This window comes from Hemiscyllium ocellatum, chromosome 34, assembly GCF_020745735.1.
Source record: "Hemiscyllium ocellatum isolate sHemOce1 chromosome 34, sHemOce1.pat.X.cur, whole genome shotgun sequence".
NCBI classification, from domain to species: domain Eukaryota; kingdom Metazoa; phylum Chordata; class Chondrichthyes; order Orectolobiformes; family Hemiscylliidae; genus Hemiscyllium; species Hemiscyllium ocellatum.
Window position 1 is genome coordinate 34,368,419 of NC_083434.1, and position 17,285 is coordinate 34,385,703.

At 39.7% G+C, this 17,285-nt stretch overlaps 1 protein-coding gene across 1 annotated transcript in view; it reads right to left on the reverse strand.

The window, feature by feature from the left end:
• Positions 1-7,308: 7,308 nt before the first annotated feature.
• Positions 7,309-17,285, reverse strand: part of si:dkey-154p10.3 (oocyte zinc finger protein XlCOF6) — a 35,070-nt gene continuing 25,093 nt past the window's right edge. The window contains exons 5-7 of the mRNA XM_060850089.1: positions 13,663-13,796; positions 11,908-12,031; positions 7,309-8,249 (exon numbers count right to left, since the gene is read on the reverse strand). Of these exons, the coding sequence (XP_060706072.1) occupies positions 8,012-8,249; positions 11,908-12,031; positions 13,663-13,796 (496 nt within the window). The 3' untranslated portion in view covers positions 7,309-8,011. The remainder of the gene's footprint in view (positions 8,250-11,907; positions 12,032-13,662; positions 13,797-17,285) is intronic.

The window sequence follows — 17,285 nt, forward strand, 5'->3', positions numbered from 1 at the left end:
TTCAGAACTTCAGCGGAGGGATGTGTCTATGCATTTTGTCTGTTTACGTTCAGACCTTAAACAGAGATAAGCAGCTCATTGAAAGGCCATATCCGAAGTACAGCATTTCTGCAGGGTACACTCCACTACAGTAGTTGTAGAATGAAGTGAACATCGTTGGAGCTGGATTTATTGGCAATTTTGCAATACATTTTATTCGTTATATCTTACATAGGTTTGAAAAGGCATCCGGGGAAGTCACTGCTAAATGTTGGAGGCCTGCTTTACTTTGGTAAAATATGGAATAAAATTGGAGAGAAATGAATCAGAATTTTATTAAATGGCAAAAAGATTAAAGAACAAAAATGTTGAAAAGGTCCAGCTGTGACATAATGTGAACAGTAAACATGATAAAAATATTAGAAAGATATAAGTATTTATGTACACAGCCTTCAAAATTGCCAAAAGCATATTATATTCAAGGCAACTTGGTATAATATGGAAGAAGGTTTTAAAAGGTACTGTGATCCAAAGCTTGCTGTAGTCCTTTTTTTGACTATTCCTTTTCTGTTTCTGTAGTGCTCTGTGATTTTCCTTGAACAGTTCCTTCTGCTGCCAATTCACAAGCTCCATACACTTCCTACCCCCCTTTGACCAGAAGCCCCTGAGACCTTTTTCTCAAACACTGCTAATTATGAAGAACTGGATTACATTCCAGTCAGGGTCAACACTGCTGTTGTACAATGTTCCTTGCTACACGTCAGTACAAATTCACCAAGGGCTCTTTGTGTTGTTTAAACAAAACAGCAACTTGTGCAAACAAGGAATTTAAATTAAAACTGCCTAACTTGGGTTTTACTTTGTCTCTCCTAATAAAAATCACCTTGTTCAGTTGAAATGACAAATTCTAGTTATTTTGTACATTTTCAGACATACAGAGAAGGAGTAGCTCAAAAAGTTCACTTGATTCCAAACATGCTTTTTCATGCCAGTTACAAGGTATTAATGCGATATATCAAAGATAAATATTGTCACATATGAGATTTCTAGAAACACTTTATCGATTGGTAAAAATCATTTTCACATAAATTGTTAATCAGATCAATTCGTTAGCCTCCTCACATACCCATTCAATAGAGAACAATTACAGTCACAAATCTTAATGAGCACAGTTGATCAATTAACATGATGAATCACCCCAACTTCAAACAGAAACACTGCTGACACCACGTAATTAATGGGTAATTGTAACATAACATTCCCCATTAAGATCTCGCCATGTTGTGGCCTGACAGTATATCTATTGTTTCAGAAACCTGATGCTCACACATTTAGGTTTCAATGAGCACAGATAGGATTTATTTATTCCTGACTTTGTTAGTCTCAAGGATCCAGGCAGGGGTAAAAGTTGTTTGTTTTGATGACGACGACAGAAAACAGACAGAACAGGAACTCGGTTTATTGTTTATTCATTCATGGCATGTGAACATCACTGGCTGGACCAGCCACCAGTCATAGTTGCCCAGAGGACAGTTAAGAGTCAACCATATTGCTGTGGGTCTGGGATCCCATGAAGGAAAGACTGGATGTGGATGGCAGATTTCCTTCCTTGAAGGACATTAAAACTAAGTTCATCTGGTTTACTAACGACAATTGGTTTTATGGTTATCATTAGGCCATCTTCTTATTCTAGATTTATGTTTATTTCAAATATCACCATCCACTATATCACCAGATTGTTTGCCTAGATTTCTGGATGACTAGTCCAGTGACATTACCATTATACCTCTGCCTCTTACCCAGGGGTAACTCTGCTAACCTTCTCTGTAAGATGACCACAATGCCACTCGGCATTAGTTTCAGATTATTTTATGTTCAACTACAAAAGGGGCATAGATATAGAGGAGTTGCATAATTTGATCACATAGAACCAGCAAAATACTGTGCAAACTGGAAATCTGAAATAAACGCTGCAAGGACAACAGACCAGACAGAATCGGTGGAGATTAACAAAGTTAATGTTTCAGGTTGACATGGCTTTTCATCTGAACCATTTACATTAGAGTGTGGAAACAGGCCCTTCAGCCCAACAAGTCCACACCAACCCTACGGAGAGACCCATTTCCCTCTGACTAATGCACCTAACACCATGGGCAATTTAGCGCGGCCAATTCACCTGACCTGCACATCTTTGGACTGTGGGAGGAAACCGGAGCACCTGGAGGAAACCCACGCAGATACGGGGAGAATGTGCAAACTCCACACAGAGAGTCACCAGAGGCTGGAATCGAACCTGGATTCCTGGCGCTGTGAGGCAGCAGTACTAACCACTGAACCACCGCTCCACCCAAGTCCGTTACTACAGAGAAAGTTACATGAAAAGTGTTAGTAGCTATCACCTCTTCACAGAATTCTTAAGCTAGAAGGAAATTAAAATATCCAGACCTAAAAATGTGAGATTAGATAATTTCCTGACAACTTGTCTGCTAATGCGTCACAAAGTGGCATTCAATCAGATTCATCCATCCTGCACCTCTCCCAGTTTGACTGTTGTTAACATGATGCCCAAAGCGGCATAAAGATTGCTAGACATATATACCCCTACCCTCCCTTATAGACGTGATCTATATGGACTTCAGTAAGACATTCAACAAGGTTCCCCATAGGACACTGGTTAGCAAGGTTAGATCGATGGAATACAGGGAACTTCTGTATCCAGTTCTGATATCTGGATACAGAACTGGCTTAAAGGTAGAAGACAGAGGGTGGTGGTGGAGGGTTGTTTTTCAGACTGGAGGTCTGTGACCAGTGGAGTGCCACAAGGATCAGTGCTGGGTTCACTAGTTTTCACCATTTATGTAAATGATTTTGATGTGAGTGTAAGAGGTATAGTTAATAAATTTGCAGAAGATACTAAAATTGAAGGAATAGTGGACAGCGAAGAAGGTTACCTCAGATTACAACAGGATCTGGACCAGATGGGCCAATGGGCTCAGGATGGCAGATGGACTTTAACTTAGAGAAATGCAGGGTGCTGTATTTTGGGAAAGCAAATCTTAGCAGGGCTTCTACACGTAATAGTAAGGTCCTAGGGAGTGTTGCTGAACAAAGAGACCTTGGAGTGTGGGTTCAGCGCCTTGAAAGTAGTCACAGGTAGATAGGATAGTGAAGGTGGTGTTTGGTATGCTTTCCTTTATTGGTCAGAGTATTGAGTATAAGGGTTGGGAGGTCATGTTGTGGCTGTACATGACATTGGCTAAGCCACTGTTGGAATCTTGTGTGAAATTCTGGTCTCCTTCCTATCAGAAAGATGTTGTGAAACTTGAAAGGGTTCAGAAAAAATTTACAAGGATGTTGCCAGGGTTGGAGGATTTGAGCTACAGGGAGAGGTTGAATAGGGTTTTCCCTAGAGTGTTGGAGGCTGAGGGGTGACCTTATAGAGGTTTAGAAAATCATGAGGGGCATGGATAGGATAAATAGACAAAGTCTATTCCCTGAGGTGAAGGAGTCCAGAACTAGAGGGCATAGCTTAGGGTGAGAGGGAAAAGATATGAAAAAAGACCTAAGGGGCAACTATTTCACACAGAGGGTGATACGTGAATGGAATGAGCTGCCAGAGGAAGTGGTGGAGGCTGGTACAATTACTACATTTAAAAGGCATCAGGATGGGTATATGAATAGGAAGGGTTTGGAGGGATATGGGCCACATGCTGGCAAATGGGACTAGGTTAGGTTGGGATATCTGGTTGGCGTGGACGAGTTGGACCAAAGGGTCTGTTTCTGTGCTGTACATCTCTATGACTCTAAATGTGTATTGTGAATGCTTTGTGGAACACCAACGTTCCGTCTGTAAAATGACCCCAAGCTTCCATTTGTCTGCCTCTTCAACACTCCACAGTGGTCCCAATGCCAACATTTCTGTCTCAGGCCTGCTGCAGTTTCCAGCAAAACTCAGTGCAAACTGGAAGGAAAAACTTCCTCTTCTGCTTGGGGACCTTTCAGACTTCAGGACTCAACATCAAGTTCAATAACGTTAGTGCATGAAGACCTCTTTCCATGTCTTTTAACCATCCTACAACACAGGCCCTGTCATGACATGGGTTGCTTGCAGCACAACCAACCCTATCCCAAAAGCCCTGTCATAGAATCACAGAATCTCCAGTGTGGAAGAGCTCATTCAGCCCAGCGAGTCAACACCAATCCTCGGAAGAGCATCCCAATCAGACCTACCTTGCACTCTAACCCTGTAACAGTATATTTCCCGTGGTTAATCCACCTAGCCTGCACATCCCTGGACAAAAGTGGGCAATTTAGCATGGCCAATCTATCCAACCTGCATATCTTTGGACTATGGGAGGGAACCGGAACACCCGGAGGAAACTCATGCAGACATGGGGAGAATGTGGAAACTCCATACAGTTGCCTTCGGGTGGAATTGAATCCGAGTCCCTGTTAACCACTGAGCCACCATGTTGCCCACATTATCAGCATAAATACTACCTTGTCCTGTCTACTATCAGTTCTGAAGAAAGGTCACTGGACTCGAAATATTAACTCTGCTTCCTCTCCACAGATGCTGCCAAACCTGCTGAGTTTTTGCAGCTATCTTGGTTTTGTTTCACATCTCCAGCACCTGCAGTTTTTTGGTTAATTTAAAAGATTGCTAGAACTGAGCAACTAGTTAGGGATTCCTGCAGCAGAAACAACCAGAGTCCTTACCTATAATCACAACAACACAGCATTCTCAGTCATATGGCATCCAACATACTTTTACTTCTACTTAAGTGAATGGTTGACAAAGCAGATGTGTGACCCACCTCCTCAGAATTGTCGCATCCAAGAAATTCTTTCGGGTTTTTTTTTGCAAAACAAAATCTTTTGGGGAAATTAATGCATAATGCCAATGGAACTGTACACCAAGAGAAGTCAAAATCTTCAGGGAGAAGGGGACACCAGTACCACAGTGTTCTTCAAACTGTTCATCAAAGCCAATCATGCTGTAAAACAATCATTTATTTGAGATACTGGACAGAGATCCTGCCTGCCCTCACAAGTCAAAGAAAAAGTAAAAGACTTCCACTTGTAAAATATCATAGGACATCCCAAAATGCTTCACATCCAAGTAAACACTTCTGAAGTGTAATCATTGTTATGATGTAGGAAAATCAGCAGCCAATTTGCACACAGCAAACTCCAACCAGCAGCAAAGTGATAGTGAACAGACAATCTGTTATTCTGATGCACAGAATGTTGGCTAGCTCTCAGGGCTAACAACCCTGCTCTCCTTTGAACTGGTGACGAGATTGTTTACTTTAATGTCTGATCCAAAAGATGCAGCTGAGGCTATGCAGCACCATTCAGTATGCTATCAGAATGCTAGTCTAAATTTCTGCACCAAAACTGACATGGAAGATCCCATGGTAGTATCTGAAGAAGGATTCTCCTGGTCTTCTGGAAGATATTTTTTCCTCAATCAACGTCTAAAACTGATGATCTGGTTATTTGATAACCATTTGGATGGAGGTGGCTATGTGCAAATTGGCAGCAATGTTTCCTACATCATAATAGTGACTGCACTTCAAAATCATTATAAAATTGACTACAAAGTGGTTGGAATGATCTGAAAGTCACCATTATAAGTTCATTTTCCATTCCTCAAGCTGCCATTTAGGGATGAAAAATAACTTTCCTGGCATTTGTCTCATTGCATGAACAAAATAAACTTTCATTCCAGCTAAGATCAATTTGTGCAACTCAGGCTAAATACTGAAGCTAGGGCCTTTTTTATCACTGTGTATTAGCAGTCCATATACCATTTAGCTCCAAATTTTATAGAAAGCATTTAATACATAGAGTATATTCTGAAAGATGCTAACCATTAAAGATTACTGCTTGTTTGTATGTCTTTTTCCAGCTTTGTAAACAAAATATTCTAAGCATGCAACATTTCCCAAAAGCATAGAAGGAATTCATTTCCAATATCTCATTTGAATAAATACCCTCGGTTGGGAACATTAATCTGTAAAGTACGGATGGCTAAAGGTTCTCTCTCTTTTCTCTGCTGACTTAGTTGAACAGCTGAAGGTTGGCTGAGGAAAATTTACAATCAGCACCAGCCTGCCCAGATGGTTCGATGGGTGAACTCACTGCCTCATGTGGTATCTAGCCACACAGATTAGAAAGTTCACATCTTCAGCCAGCTTAGGACATTCTTAAGACCCTTGGTAGAGACATTAGTGTTAGGTTAGGGGGCCTGCAGTCATGGTGGACACCACAATAATTTTGTTTCTTCAGTGCTGTCAACTGTGCACTGAGAGCAGAGAGAACTAATGTAAGGCAACAGACTTGAGTTGTTTCAGAAATGAGAAGCAACAATGGAGCTGGGTCTTTGCCAACTTCAAATGCATGGACTCTCAGGGATGAGGTTTGCTTCTTTCTGTATTTCATAAAAGATGCTGAAATCAGCAAATTAGTATGCAAATGTAACTTCCCTTCAGAATACTAAATACTGTCTTACAGAACTGAAAGCCAAGCTTCAAACAAAACAAACCTATACAAATACATGAAACTGTTCCAAAACCTTTAAAAGGAGAAAACACAATGGGTTTGCAGGGTATCCCTCACGGGCACATTAAGTTAATGACTTAAACCAGATCGCTGTAAACTTCACCACTGGACTTTTACATCTTTGCCTGGAATACAACATCAGAACTCTGTATTTCACCCTGATCTACAACTTCACTGTTTCCTGTTTCCACATTTCTTACCCTTTCACTTCTCTGGATTGCAAGTGTAGCATTAATGAACAACTGGACTAAAGGCTGATCCCCTTTGGAGTGTGGCCCATCTTTCATATTGATGTCAAATAGTTAACCATTTCTACCACTGAATTTTGCATTTGTTTACAATCCTATTCTTCAAAAAGGGGGAGTATTCCAAGAAACTTTTAAAGGAACTGATCCACCAAAGAGAACAACCAAGGCCTTTCTTTAACCTCCATCAGTGCAGCGTTCTCTCAGTAGTGTACCATGCTAGATTATAAATTCAAGTGCCTATGATGAAACCTGAATCCAGGACATTCTACCTCAGAGGGTCAGAGCTAATACCAAGTCAACACGGTCATCAACAAATCAATGCATTAAGTGCTTGAATAATATTACCAAATGTAATTTTTAGGCTATTCTTTTTCAGGTAAAAATGCATTTTAAAATCTAGCACCTCACAGTCTACTGCTTATAATTCTGTTTAAGTGCCTATATACATTTTTTTAAAATTAATAGCTTTACTGCATTTGGTGATTCAGATAATAATGAGATTATTAAACTCTAAAGCAATTTTGCAATTTCATGCAACTAACCCATATTCAATTGTAGGCTGTGTTGGTGGAAACATTTTACAGCTGTGTCTGATGTAACAGCAGAAGATTTAACAGTTGGACCATCAGAATGCATGATGAAACCAAACGTGGCAGAAAAGCTCCAGAGAAAGTCAAACTGCTCCTGACCACCTCCTCTTTGTTTTAAAATGCAAGTGCATTGGGAAACACTGTTTATTAACAACATGCTGAAAGTAAAGAGCAGTGGGCTTGATCAAGAGGCTTCTTCAATCTTTGGTTTAAATTTTAATTCATTCTCTAATTTCTTGAGGCAGCCTCAGTGCAAATACAGTCCTTATAAAGCTAAACCCATCACTTTAACTCTTCTTTGAAAAGTAAATAAGTAGTGGGTTAACACTGGGGTCGAGCATGCTCAGTTGGAAAGGGTCTAAAAGGCTGGAAAACAGAGACACTGGGTTTTTGTAAGCATAAAGGATTGTGCAGTTAACTTTCTCACAGTTCACTGGCACATTCTAACTCTGACATACCAAAGCTCCTTTCAGAATGCTAACAATCTTGGAACACACTCCAAGCCATCAGTGAATTTCATTATTGTTGCCAGCTCCTTCAGTATTGAGATAGTAATAGCTGGCCCAGCTAACCTATTAGAAATAATGGGGAGAAACCTCTAGCTTGCAGACCTCTGAACATGGCTTCTTAAGGTTTGCCAGTTTGCAGGATGTTACAGGCTCCCACAAGATGTTCAGTTGTAAATGGCTCCACTCTAGGGGTTGTTTGAATGCTCCTTAAAGTTTCTTCCATCTCCTTCTGGTGTTTCTTCAGATGCTTTTGCAAAAGCTGTTTGTCAGGAGAGGAGTAGACACATAAATGGCACCCAAAGGTCTCACCCGTGTGGTGCCTACGCACATGAAGGTCCAAACTCTTCTTTTGGATGCTGCACAACAGAGGGAGAATCAAAATTAATTAAATTTAATCTATGATGCAGAGGAGCCGGTGTTGGACTGGGATGGACAAAGTTAAAAATCACACAACACCAGGCTATAGTCCAAAGGATTTATTTGGAAATACTAGCTAACTAGTTACCTGATGAAGTTGCAGCACTCTAAAAGCTACTATTTCCAAATAAACCTGTTGGACTATAATCTGGTACTGTGTGATTTTTAACTATATAATTTGGACAGAAGAGTGCCATTTTGCCTGGTTTTTGCAATTTCCCCCACTTACAGTATTTGGGATACATTCCAAAGCTCCACGGCAACACAAAAACACCCCGCACTAGTGAGCATGCCTGTTCCCAAGTCTGCTTGCTCAGAAAGATCTGTACAGCTGAACAATGAAAGAACAGGCATGTGGGCTAAATGGACAGTCCACAACAACCAGAAAAATGGTAGCTTACACCATTAACCATGCTGTGGATAACAAGGTTCACTTTTTTGTAAGTTCTATTGCTTTTTGTGAACATAAGAACAGGAAAGACCATTCAGCGCATCGAGTGTTGTCCCAATCATTCATATAGATCATGTTGGTTATGTACCCTGAGCGCAGGAAAATGGCAATATCTTCATACCCCTTGTGTCGTTAGATTCCAGAAATCTATTGATCTCTGCCTTGAACATGCTCAATGATTGAACCTCCACAATGATCGAGTCCTCTAGGACACAGAATTCCAAAGATTTTCAAAGTTTTTAACTTATTGTTATTTGCTACTATAAAAGTAAATTAGCATTTAGAACGAATGCAGGGACGTTACAACCTGCTAAGTATATAATTGAAATTCAATCAGTTTTAAAATCTAAACTTTGCAGAGTTAAACAGAAGAACTCCATTTTGAGAAACATCTCTGCATTAAATAAGTGCTCTCCTTATTGAAGTCAGAATGTTGACTTATTCTTCAGTTCTAATAATTTCCAGCATTATTTTTCATTTGATTGGTCGCTTTTCATTTATTATTTCATATTAATCCACTTCCAAGTAAGTATAAAAGTCAAAGGTCAGCTTGAAAATAAGGTTGGAAAGAAAACCTCAAGAAGAGTCGAATCCACCGATTTTTCTCTTAAGACATGAGCAATTCCGTTTTGGGGAAACTCATTGAAGTGAAATCCAAAAAATAGCATTGAGCACCAGAGGCATGTCAAATGCCACAAAAGTCCACCCTCATCAGTCAGAATTCTGTCATGGAAGCTGAAAATGAAGACTGTTAATCAGCAGTGAGTAAAAAATCACAGACGAGTCATTAAAGTAAATTCAAAAGTAACGGTGAGAGAAAATTATGATATTCTGCGGTTGCTAAGCAACAACATGTTCTCATTTCATTAATGCTTTTGGGTATATGGTTGTTTCCCCAATATAAATCTTGTTTTATTAACAACCATTTCTATAATATATTCATTTTTATTGCCTCTCATTTTGCTGGTGTTACAGGAGCAGAAAATAAAAGACGATCCACGATTCCCAAAAGAGAATAGGAGGGGCACACAACAAAATCAAGAAGGCAGCAAAGTGAGATACAGGGATCGTGAGTGATAAAAATAAATAACAAATGAAGAAATATGAGAACAAAGAAACAGACAGCAAAGTAATTAGAATGTAAAACACAAAAGCAAATGCTCACAAAGCAAAGAGTGCAACTTAAATCAGAATTGACAAAAGGAGAGAGTAAACAAACAAGTGATGGTTACGCAAAAAGAGACAAAATACAAATAGGTGTCAGATTAAAAGCCTATAGCTGGGTGTAAACATAACTTCCTATTTACTAACTGATAATAGAATACTTTTGGTACTACATTTTGCAAGTCCACCCCACAGTTGCAATAGGGTGGGCCTGGGTTAAAGTGGTCGACAGTGAACCTCCGTCCCTCAGTTGAGAGGAATCCTACCCTCAAGAGCTGCGACAGAATTGGTAACATCAAAACCCAGTAGTGAAGGAAGGAGCAGGGTGATGAGATGCCTTCCTCAGAAAGGAGTTTGTGGCAGGAGGAATCGGGGGGCGGGGAGGGAGTTTGGGGCTATGTTTTGGGAGGAAGGTGGGGGGTGCCTCCAATGTGCACAGGATACACACCTAATGGAGATATCTGTACCCATTCTCCCTTTTTTCACTAGGCCATGAAAAAAAATAGGATGCCAACCACATTACTTGAATGGACACTATATTATCATAGTTAATAGCCTCACTAACAAGCCTCACTGTCTTTTACTTATTCATTTATTACAATTATTTATTTCCATATATCAGAAGGCTTCTGAATTTTATGCCAGGCCTAGTTTGTGGATTGTAGAGAATAGTTTAAAGGTGTGGGCGGAAATGTGGTAGATTAGGCAGCTGACCTATTTTATGTGCTGCCCTGGTTAAAGATACACGTGGAAGGGTCACTTAAAATCAAATTTGAGGCTTCTTCCCCTATGGAAAAAAAAAGGTAAATCTAATCCACTTGTTAGAGAAAAAAGTCTTTAGGCCTATGCAAAAATAAACCTCTTACTGTTAAATGAAGAATCAAACCGAGAGCTGTAGCGTTCCAGAACAATTTCCTTTAGCATTTTCTTTCTGAATGACAATAATTTTGAATTATGTAATTTTTAGACCTGGGTTTTAAGTTTATAATATCAACCATCTCATTTTAAATCAGTATGATAATTGGTGGAGTATATCAATGCATCAGCAGGGTATTAGCTGGGCAAGTATACTACAGTTCAAGCTACTGAAAAGATGGCAAAACAGAGTCCATAAATGTTTCCTAACTTCTTTTTAACAACGGCGCTGAATAAAATGCCTCCATTGACACCCAAGTGTGACCAGCAACCTCAGCACAGATCAAAGTCTAAACATTGATCCAGAGATCAATAACATTCCACACAATACATTTAACTACAGAGTTGGCATTTAATGCGCAATATTAATAAACACCCAGAAACAAAGTACAATTTTACCACACAGGAAAACATTTAAGTGTTGTTGATATATTTTCCTGCAATATATCAACACTGTAGCTAAGATCTACAGGATCGGAGTGCCAGAAGGCCTTTTGTTTCCTTCCGGCTTTAATGTTAATCATGGAGCTGCCTGATTTACTTTAATTTTTGTAAGACAGACAAGTCATTCTCAACTTTAGAAATGAGCACTAAAACTGAATACAATGAAGGAAAAACTATGTAAACTGAAACCAAAATGGAGACAAAGAGAAACAATCCTTGTGTTTGACCATTAAAGCAATCTTGTAATGGGAAAGGAGGCTCCCTACAGCAGCTGGGGTGGAATCCACCCAGACAAAGAATGATTCCTGAAATTGCCACCCCTGTGGCCAGGTTTAGGTAGGCCTCTTTGTAGAAATTGATATATTTTCTTACTCCACTTTCACCATGGACTGTCAAAGATCTTCTCACACAGAACTTCTGACTTCAGAATGCTCCTCAAGGAAATGCAAACTTTCAACAATGTTAAGCAGCAAAATATTCTTGAAGAGTCTTCAATTTCATCGGCCATTACAATCAAATAGTTATTGAGGGTTGGGTTCATGGCCCTGTTCCTGCTACTGGGCAAATTGAAATGGGAAGGCTAAATATAGTCAGGAATATATTTTGATAATGTGTCTACTCACCAACTATAAGTGCACAGCTGGCATTTGTAAGGTTTCTCAGTAGAATGTGTGCGGGAATGCCGCCTTAGAGAGCTGGCATCAATGGAAGCATATTGGCAGATTGTACACTTGAATGGCTTCTCACCTTTGGAAAGGGAGAAAAGAATACGACAGGTCTTATAAAACAACCTCAAATGTTCTTGCGCACTTCAGAAGTACAATTTTTCCCCCATTTCTTCTCCCTCACAAACATAGAACTTCCAACCTTAGCAGCGCTTTGACATGTAGACTCAGCCTTCTGTATTTCATTATTGTAGACTTCATTTTTATTGCTCTTTGCTCTGAGTTTTGAGCAGAGTAAGTATTACAGTAACAAATCACACTGTACTCAATATGTTCACCTCCCTGACAACCATCCTTGTTCATGTATCAAACTGAAGAAGTAAACTCTCAGAACCTGAATACTTGCTGCTCAGCAAAGATCCGGCACTGACCTAATAGATCATGTACAAGAAATATATGAGCAGTAACTCAACAGCTCACACACAGTGATTGACATTGCCTGAATGATATGGATCACAGTTAGTGAAATACAATTTGCAAATATAGTAAACCTTCAAACTTTTCTAAATGAGGGCTACTATAACAATCTGGAAGCTAAGTACCATTCAGGACAACATAGCTGCTTCATCCATGTCCTAGCCTACATTTTAAACAGTCACTCCCTCCAGCATTGGTGCACATGATTGCCATGTGTAACATTTATAAGTTACATTACAGCAACTCCCCACTGTTTCTTTGATGGTACCCTTCAAATGCCTAATCTCAAATGGCCAGATTGAGAACAAAGTGTTCTTTGCTGCCACTCACAAATCATGTATTACCCGGACTTTGAAATATATTGCTGTTCCTCCGTCGTTGCTTGTGCAAAATATATCCTGTAACTCCAGCCATACCAGCAGGTGTACCTACATTACATGGACTGCAATGTTCCCAGAAGGTGGGACACCACCACAAGGGTGGCAAGGGATGGAAAGAAAGTGTAGGCAACACAGTATCCCAGGACACACAGATTTACCAAACAAGCTGATATACAGCTGCAAGTGGAAAGGAGGAAAAAGAAGTTGTGCGCTTCCCTAACAGAATTTTAAAAATATGATTCCCTATCTATTCTCCTTCAACTTTTCCTTCTATTTCCTGTCCCCATTCAAAGCTATCTCCTCCTTGTTGTCTCTCAAAACGTAATGAACGCCAAGGCCATTCTTTACAATTTCTTTGTGTCACTGTCACCCACATCCTCCCCATTCTTTTCAAACAGCACTTCCTTCTACATCCACTCCAATAAAGAACAGTCCCCAAGGTCTCTGCAGCTACACATTTAAACTGCTAAGTGTCATGTCTTTGACCCTTCACTTGCTATTGTTCATTGGCTCGACCACTTCCCCAAGTCTGACACCCTGACAGGAGAGGGAGTGGGGAGTAATGTCTAATCATTATGACAAGTTCTGAGAGGGGTTATTGCAGTCATTTCCAGGACAATTCCTGAATCTACCACAATAGAATTATTGAATAAGAAGTTGACAGTATGTTGGTCCTGCTGTATGGGCTTCCAGATCCATAGAAAACGTAAGGGAAACTGGAGAGAAAACATCGAGAGAGAACTTCACACCTTACAATGGAATAGCACAGTTAAAATCATTTCAATTTTTTCTTGGACAAACGCCGACAAGAGTTTACAGCACATATTAGGCAACAGAAAACACTTGCGATTCTTACCCGTGTGAACTCTCATGTGCTGTATCAGTGATGCCTTTAGTCTGGTTTTATAATCACAGTGCTGACAATGAAATGGTTTTATACCAGTATGTGTTCCCATGTGTCTCTGTAGTGCCAACTTGGAGGAGCATTTCCTGTCCAACAGGAAACAGACTTGTCACCATCACAAAGTACCTCACTGCACTCCTCATTCACAATTCAAAGTTACAATTGCTTAGTGCCATTTAATAAGCATGGCTTTATTTAACTCTCATCCTACTGGTTAAAATTGAGAGCTCTAAATTATTAACATTAACAAAAATAGCACTCCATAAACAACTTGAATTTAAAAAGTATCCATATGTCTCAAAATACTTAAACATTACCAAAATATACGTGCAAATATCATTCCCAATAACATTAGACATTTTTATTACAATCAACTTTACCACATCTTCCCTGCAAACTTATTCAAACTTGCTAAATTAATCTGCTTTCCTATCCAATGATATTTGGCTTTAATAGTTTTATCAGTGCATATAATTACACAACACAAGCATCTACCAGACAACGTGGAAAAATGCTCAGCCTAATCTTGTGCACAGAAAAAAGGACAAATCTAATACAACTAATTACTGCTCTGTCAATCTACTCTTAATCCTCAGTAAAGTGATGGAGGGTGCTGTTAAGCAGCATGTACTCATCAATAACCTGCTCAGTGATACCCAGTTTGGGTTCTGGCAGGGCCACTTGGCTCCTAACCTTATAACAGCCTTGGGTTGTCAAACATGGACAAAAGAGCTGAATTCCAGAGGTGACATGGAAGTATGCACCCAGATGTTAGGTGACCATAAGGGTGGTTCAGCTGCATGATCAAACAATGTTTCAAACTCCATCATTTAACTCCTAAATAAGGCATGCTATCAGAGGGTGAAAAATGAGGTCTGCAGATGCTGGAGATCACAGCTGAAAATGTGTTGCTGGTTAAAGCACAGCAGGTTAGGCAGCATCCAAGGAATAGGAAATTCGACGTTTCGGGCATAAGCTATCAGAGGACAAACAGCATTCAAAGAACTATAACAGTCCGTGGGGGCTTTGGGAAAGGTTGAGGTAAAAGGAGAAGGATGAAACAAGTGGACAATTTGGTACAGTCATTTCACAAGATCATATATTATGACAGTGCATGAGGTAGCCATTCCATCCACTGAGTACATGTCAGCTTTCTGAACAAACAATTCACTTAAGTGCCACCTTCAGCCTGCTCCCTGTAGCCCTGCACATTCTTCCTTTTCAGATAACAATCCAATCCCCTCAAAAATACCTCAACTGAACCTGCCTCCACCACATGCTCAGCCCATATATGTTAAACCCTAACCACACGCTGCATGGAAATATGTCTCCATTGCTTGGTTTGTCAATCATCTTAGTAGTGTGCCCTCTTGTTTTCAATTCTTCTAACAATGGGAACAATTGCTCCCTATCCACTCTGTCCATTATCCTCATGATTTGAGTACCTCTATCAAACCTTCTCAAGTACTTTTGAATCAGGCATCTTGTAGTAAAGGAAACATGAAAACCAATTTACACACAGTAAGATCCCATGAACATCAATGCAATAATGGCTAGCTATACATGGTTAAGATAAATTATTGTCTGGAATATCAGTAGAGTACTTTTCTCGGATGTGACCATGAGACCTGTTATACCTATCTGACAGCAACTAGGGCTTCGATTTACTGTCTCATCATAAAGATGGTACCACCGACAATGCAACAGTGCCTCTGAACTGAGGTGCAGTTTCTGTCTCAGATTGGTGCTCCAGTCTTTGGAATGGGGCCTTATATCTACATCCACCTGATTCAAAGGCAAGAGCACAACCATCCAGTCAAGGTTGACTCTCTTTGTACTAACTCTACAAAACAAATTGATCTCTAGGTGAGTTATCTTGATTGTCAGATCTATTAAGTCAATAGAAGTTTGATGAATAACCAGTATGAAGGCAAAGATCAAGGAGCTTAAACACATTACCTCACCTGCACAGTTGAAACAACAGCTTTTTTTTTGGTAAAACACATCCAAAAGAAATCTGGAAAAAGTCCGAGAATCAGCCACATAATTGCTACTTAAAAAGGGAATTTGTAAGGTCAGATGGCAGTAATTCAATTAGGATCAAGAGGAAAACAAATAAGGCAGGAGTCAAACATGACATGCATCATCAAGGTAGCAGAAAGACACTCAGTTAGTATGTTATTCCTTTGCAAGTTCCACTTAATAGCACTATCAAAAGCTCTTTCCATCACTTTGCTGATGACCAAGAGCAGACTGATTGACCAGATTTGTCCTGTTTTTAGAGCACAGGACACACCTGGCCAATTTTACATATTTCCAGTAGATACCAGCATCTTGGCTCTGGGCTCGAGGCGTAGCTAGTTTTGGAACACAAGTCTTCAGCGATATTGATGAACTGTTGTCATAAGCATCTCCAGAGAAAGCAGAAAAGACTGGGTGGGGGGAGCAGGAGCACATCTTTATTGATGACATGTGTGAGGTAAATGTACCCAGTCTCATTATAGAAAATTATTTCTATATGCACAAATTCAATATCAAACCAACTGTGAGCAACAAGATACAAGCCATATTCTATTACTGTGTCAAATATTAGTCTCAGCGTGAAAATTTGAAAGCACAACTTGTTTTGACATGATAAGGGACACTTTTCTGGGACAGACAAAGTTTGCAACTTATCCATAAAAAAGGTTTTAACAAAGTTTGGTTACAGGGACTCTTTAAAACCTAAATTATAATCATAGTTAATGAGAAATGGTCCCAAGACAATAGAAACTGCAGCACAGAAACAGACCATTCAGCTCACGTGTTTATGCTCTACACAAGTCTTATCCAACCTGACCCCATCTACTGCAGTCCCATCTATGCCCATCTCCTTCTGGTACCTGTATTGTCCTGATTAATTCAACTGGTTGGGTTCAAACTTTTTGAATTAACATGCCAATTCTCAGACTTTTGCCAGATTTCTTTCGGATGTGTTTTACCAAAAAAAAGCTGTTGCTTCAACTGTGCAGGTGAGGTAATGTGTTTAAGCTCCTTGATCTTTGCCTTCATACTGGCTATTCATCAAACTTCTATCTCCTTTGAATTGAATGCTCAATTAACATCATTTATTCTTCCTGTACTTACCTAGCTTCCCCTTAAATACAGATCTCCACATTCTCACTACTCTCAGAGTAAAGCTCTTCATTGGATTTGTTACCACTTTCTATCCAGTAGAACCAACCATACAGGTAACTAGGGAGGGGAGCAGCAATGTTTAATTTTATTACAAAGTAAAGTTTTGTGGAAAAAGTGTCTTCATATTGAATTGGGAGGGACTGATAAGGAGAGCATGGAAGAGTTATCCTTTGCTGCCCTCAACTGGAAATGCACTTAACAACAAAAATAGCTGCTGCATGCCCAAACTCAACGATATGACATACATAGCACTGTTACATTAACCAGCAATTTCTTTAATGAATGCAGATATTCTCTTACATGACTTGTGTGGAGCTTTCACTGGCACATTCTTACAGAAACACAATATTATTTGATAAGTATTATGGAAGATTTCCAAACCTCTGCAACTTCTTTTT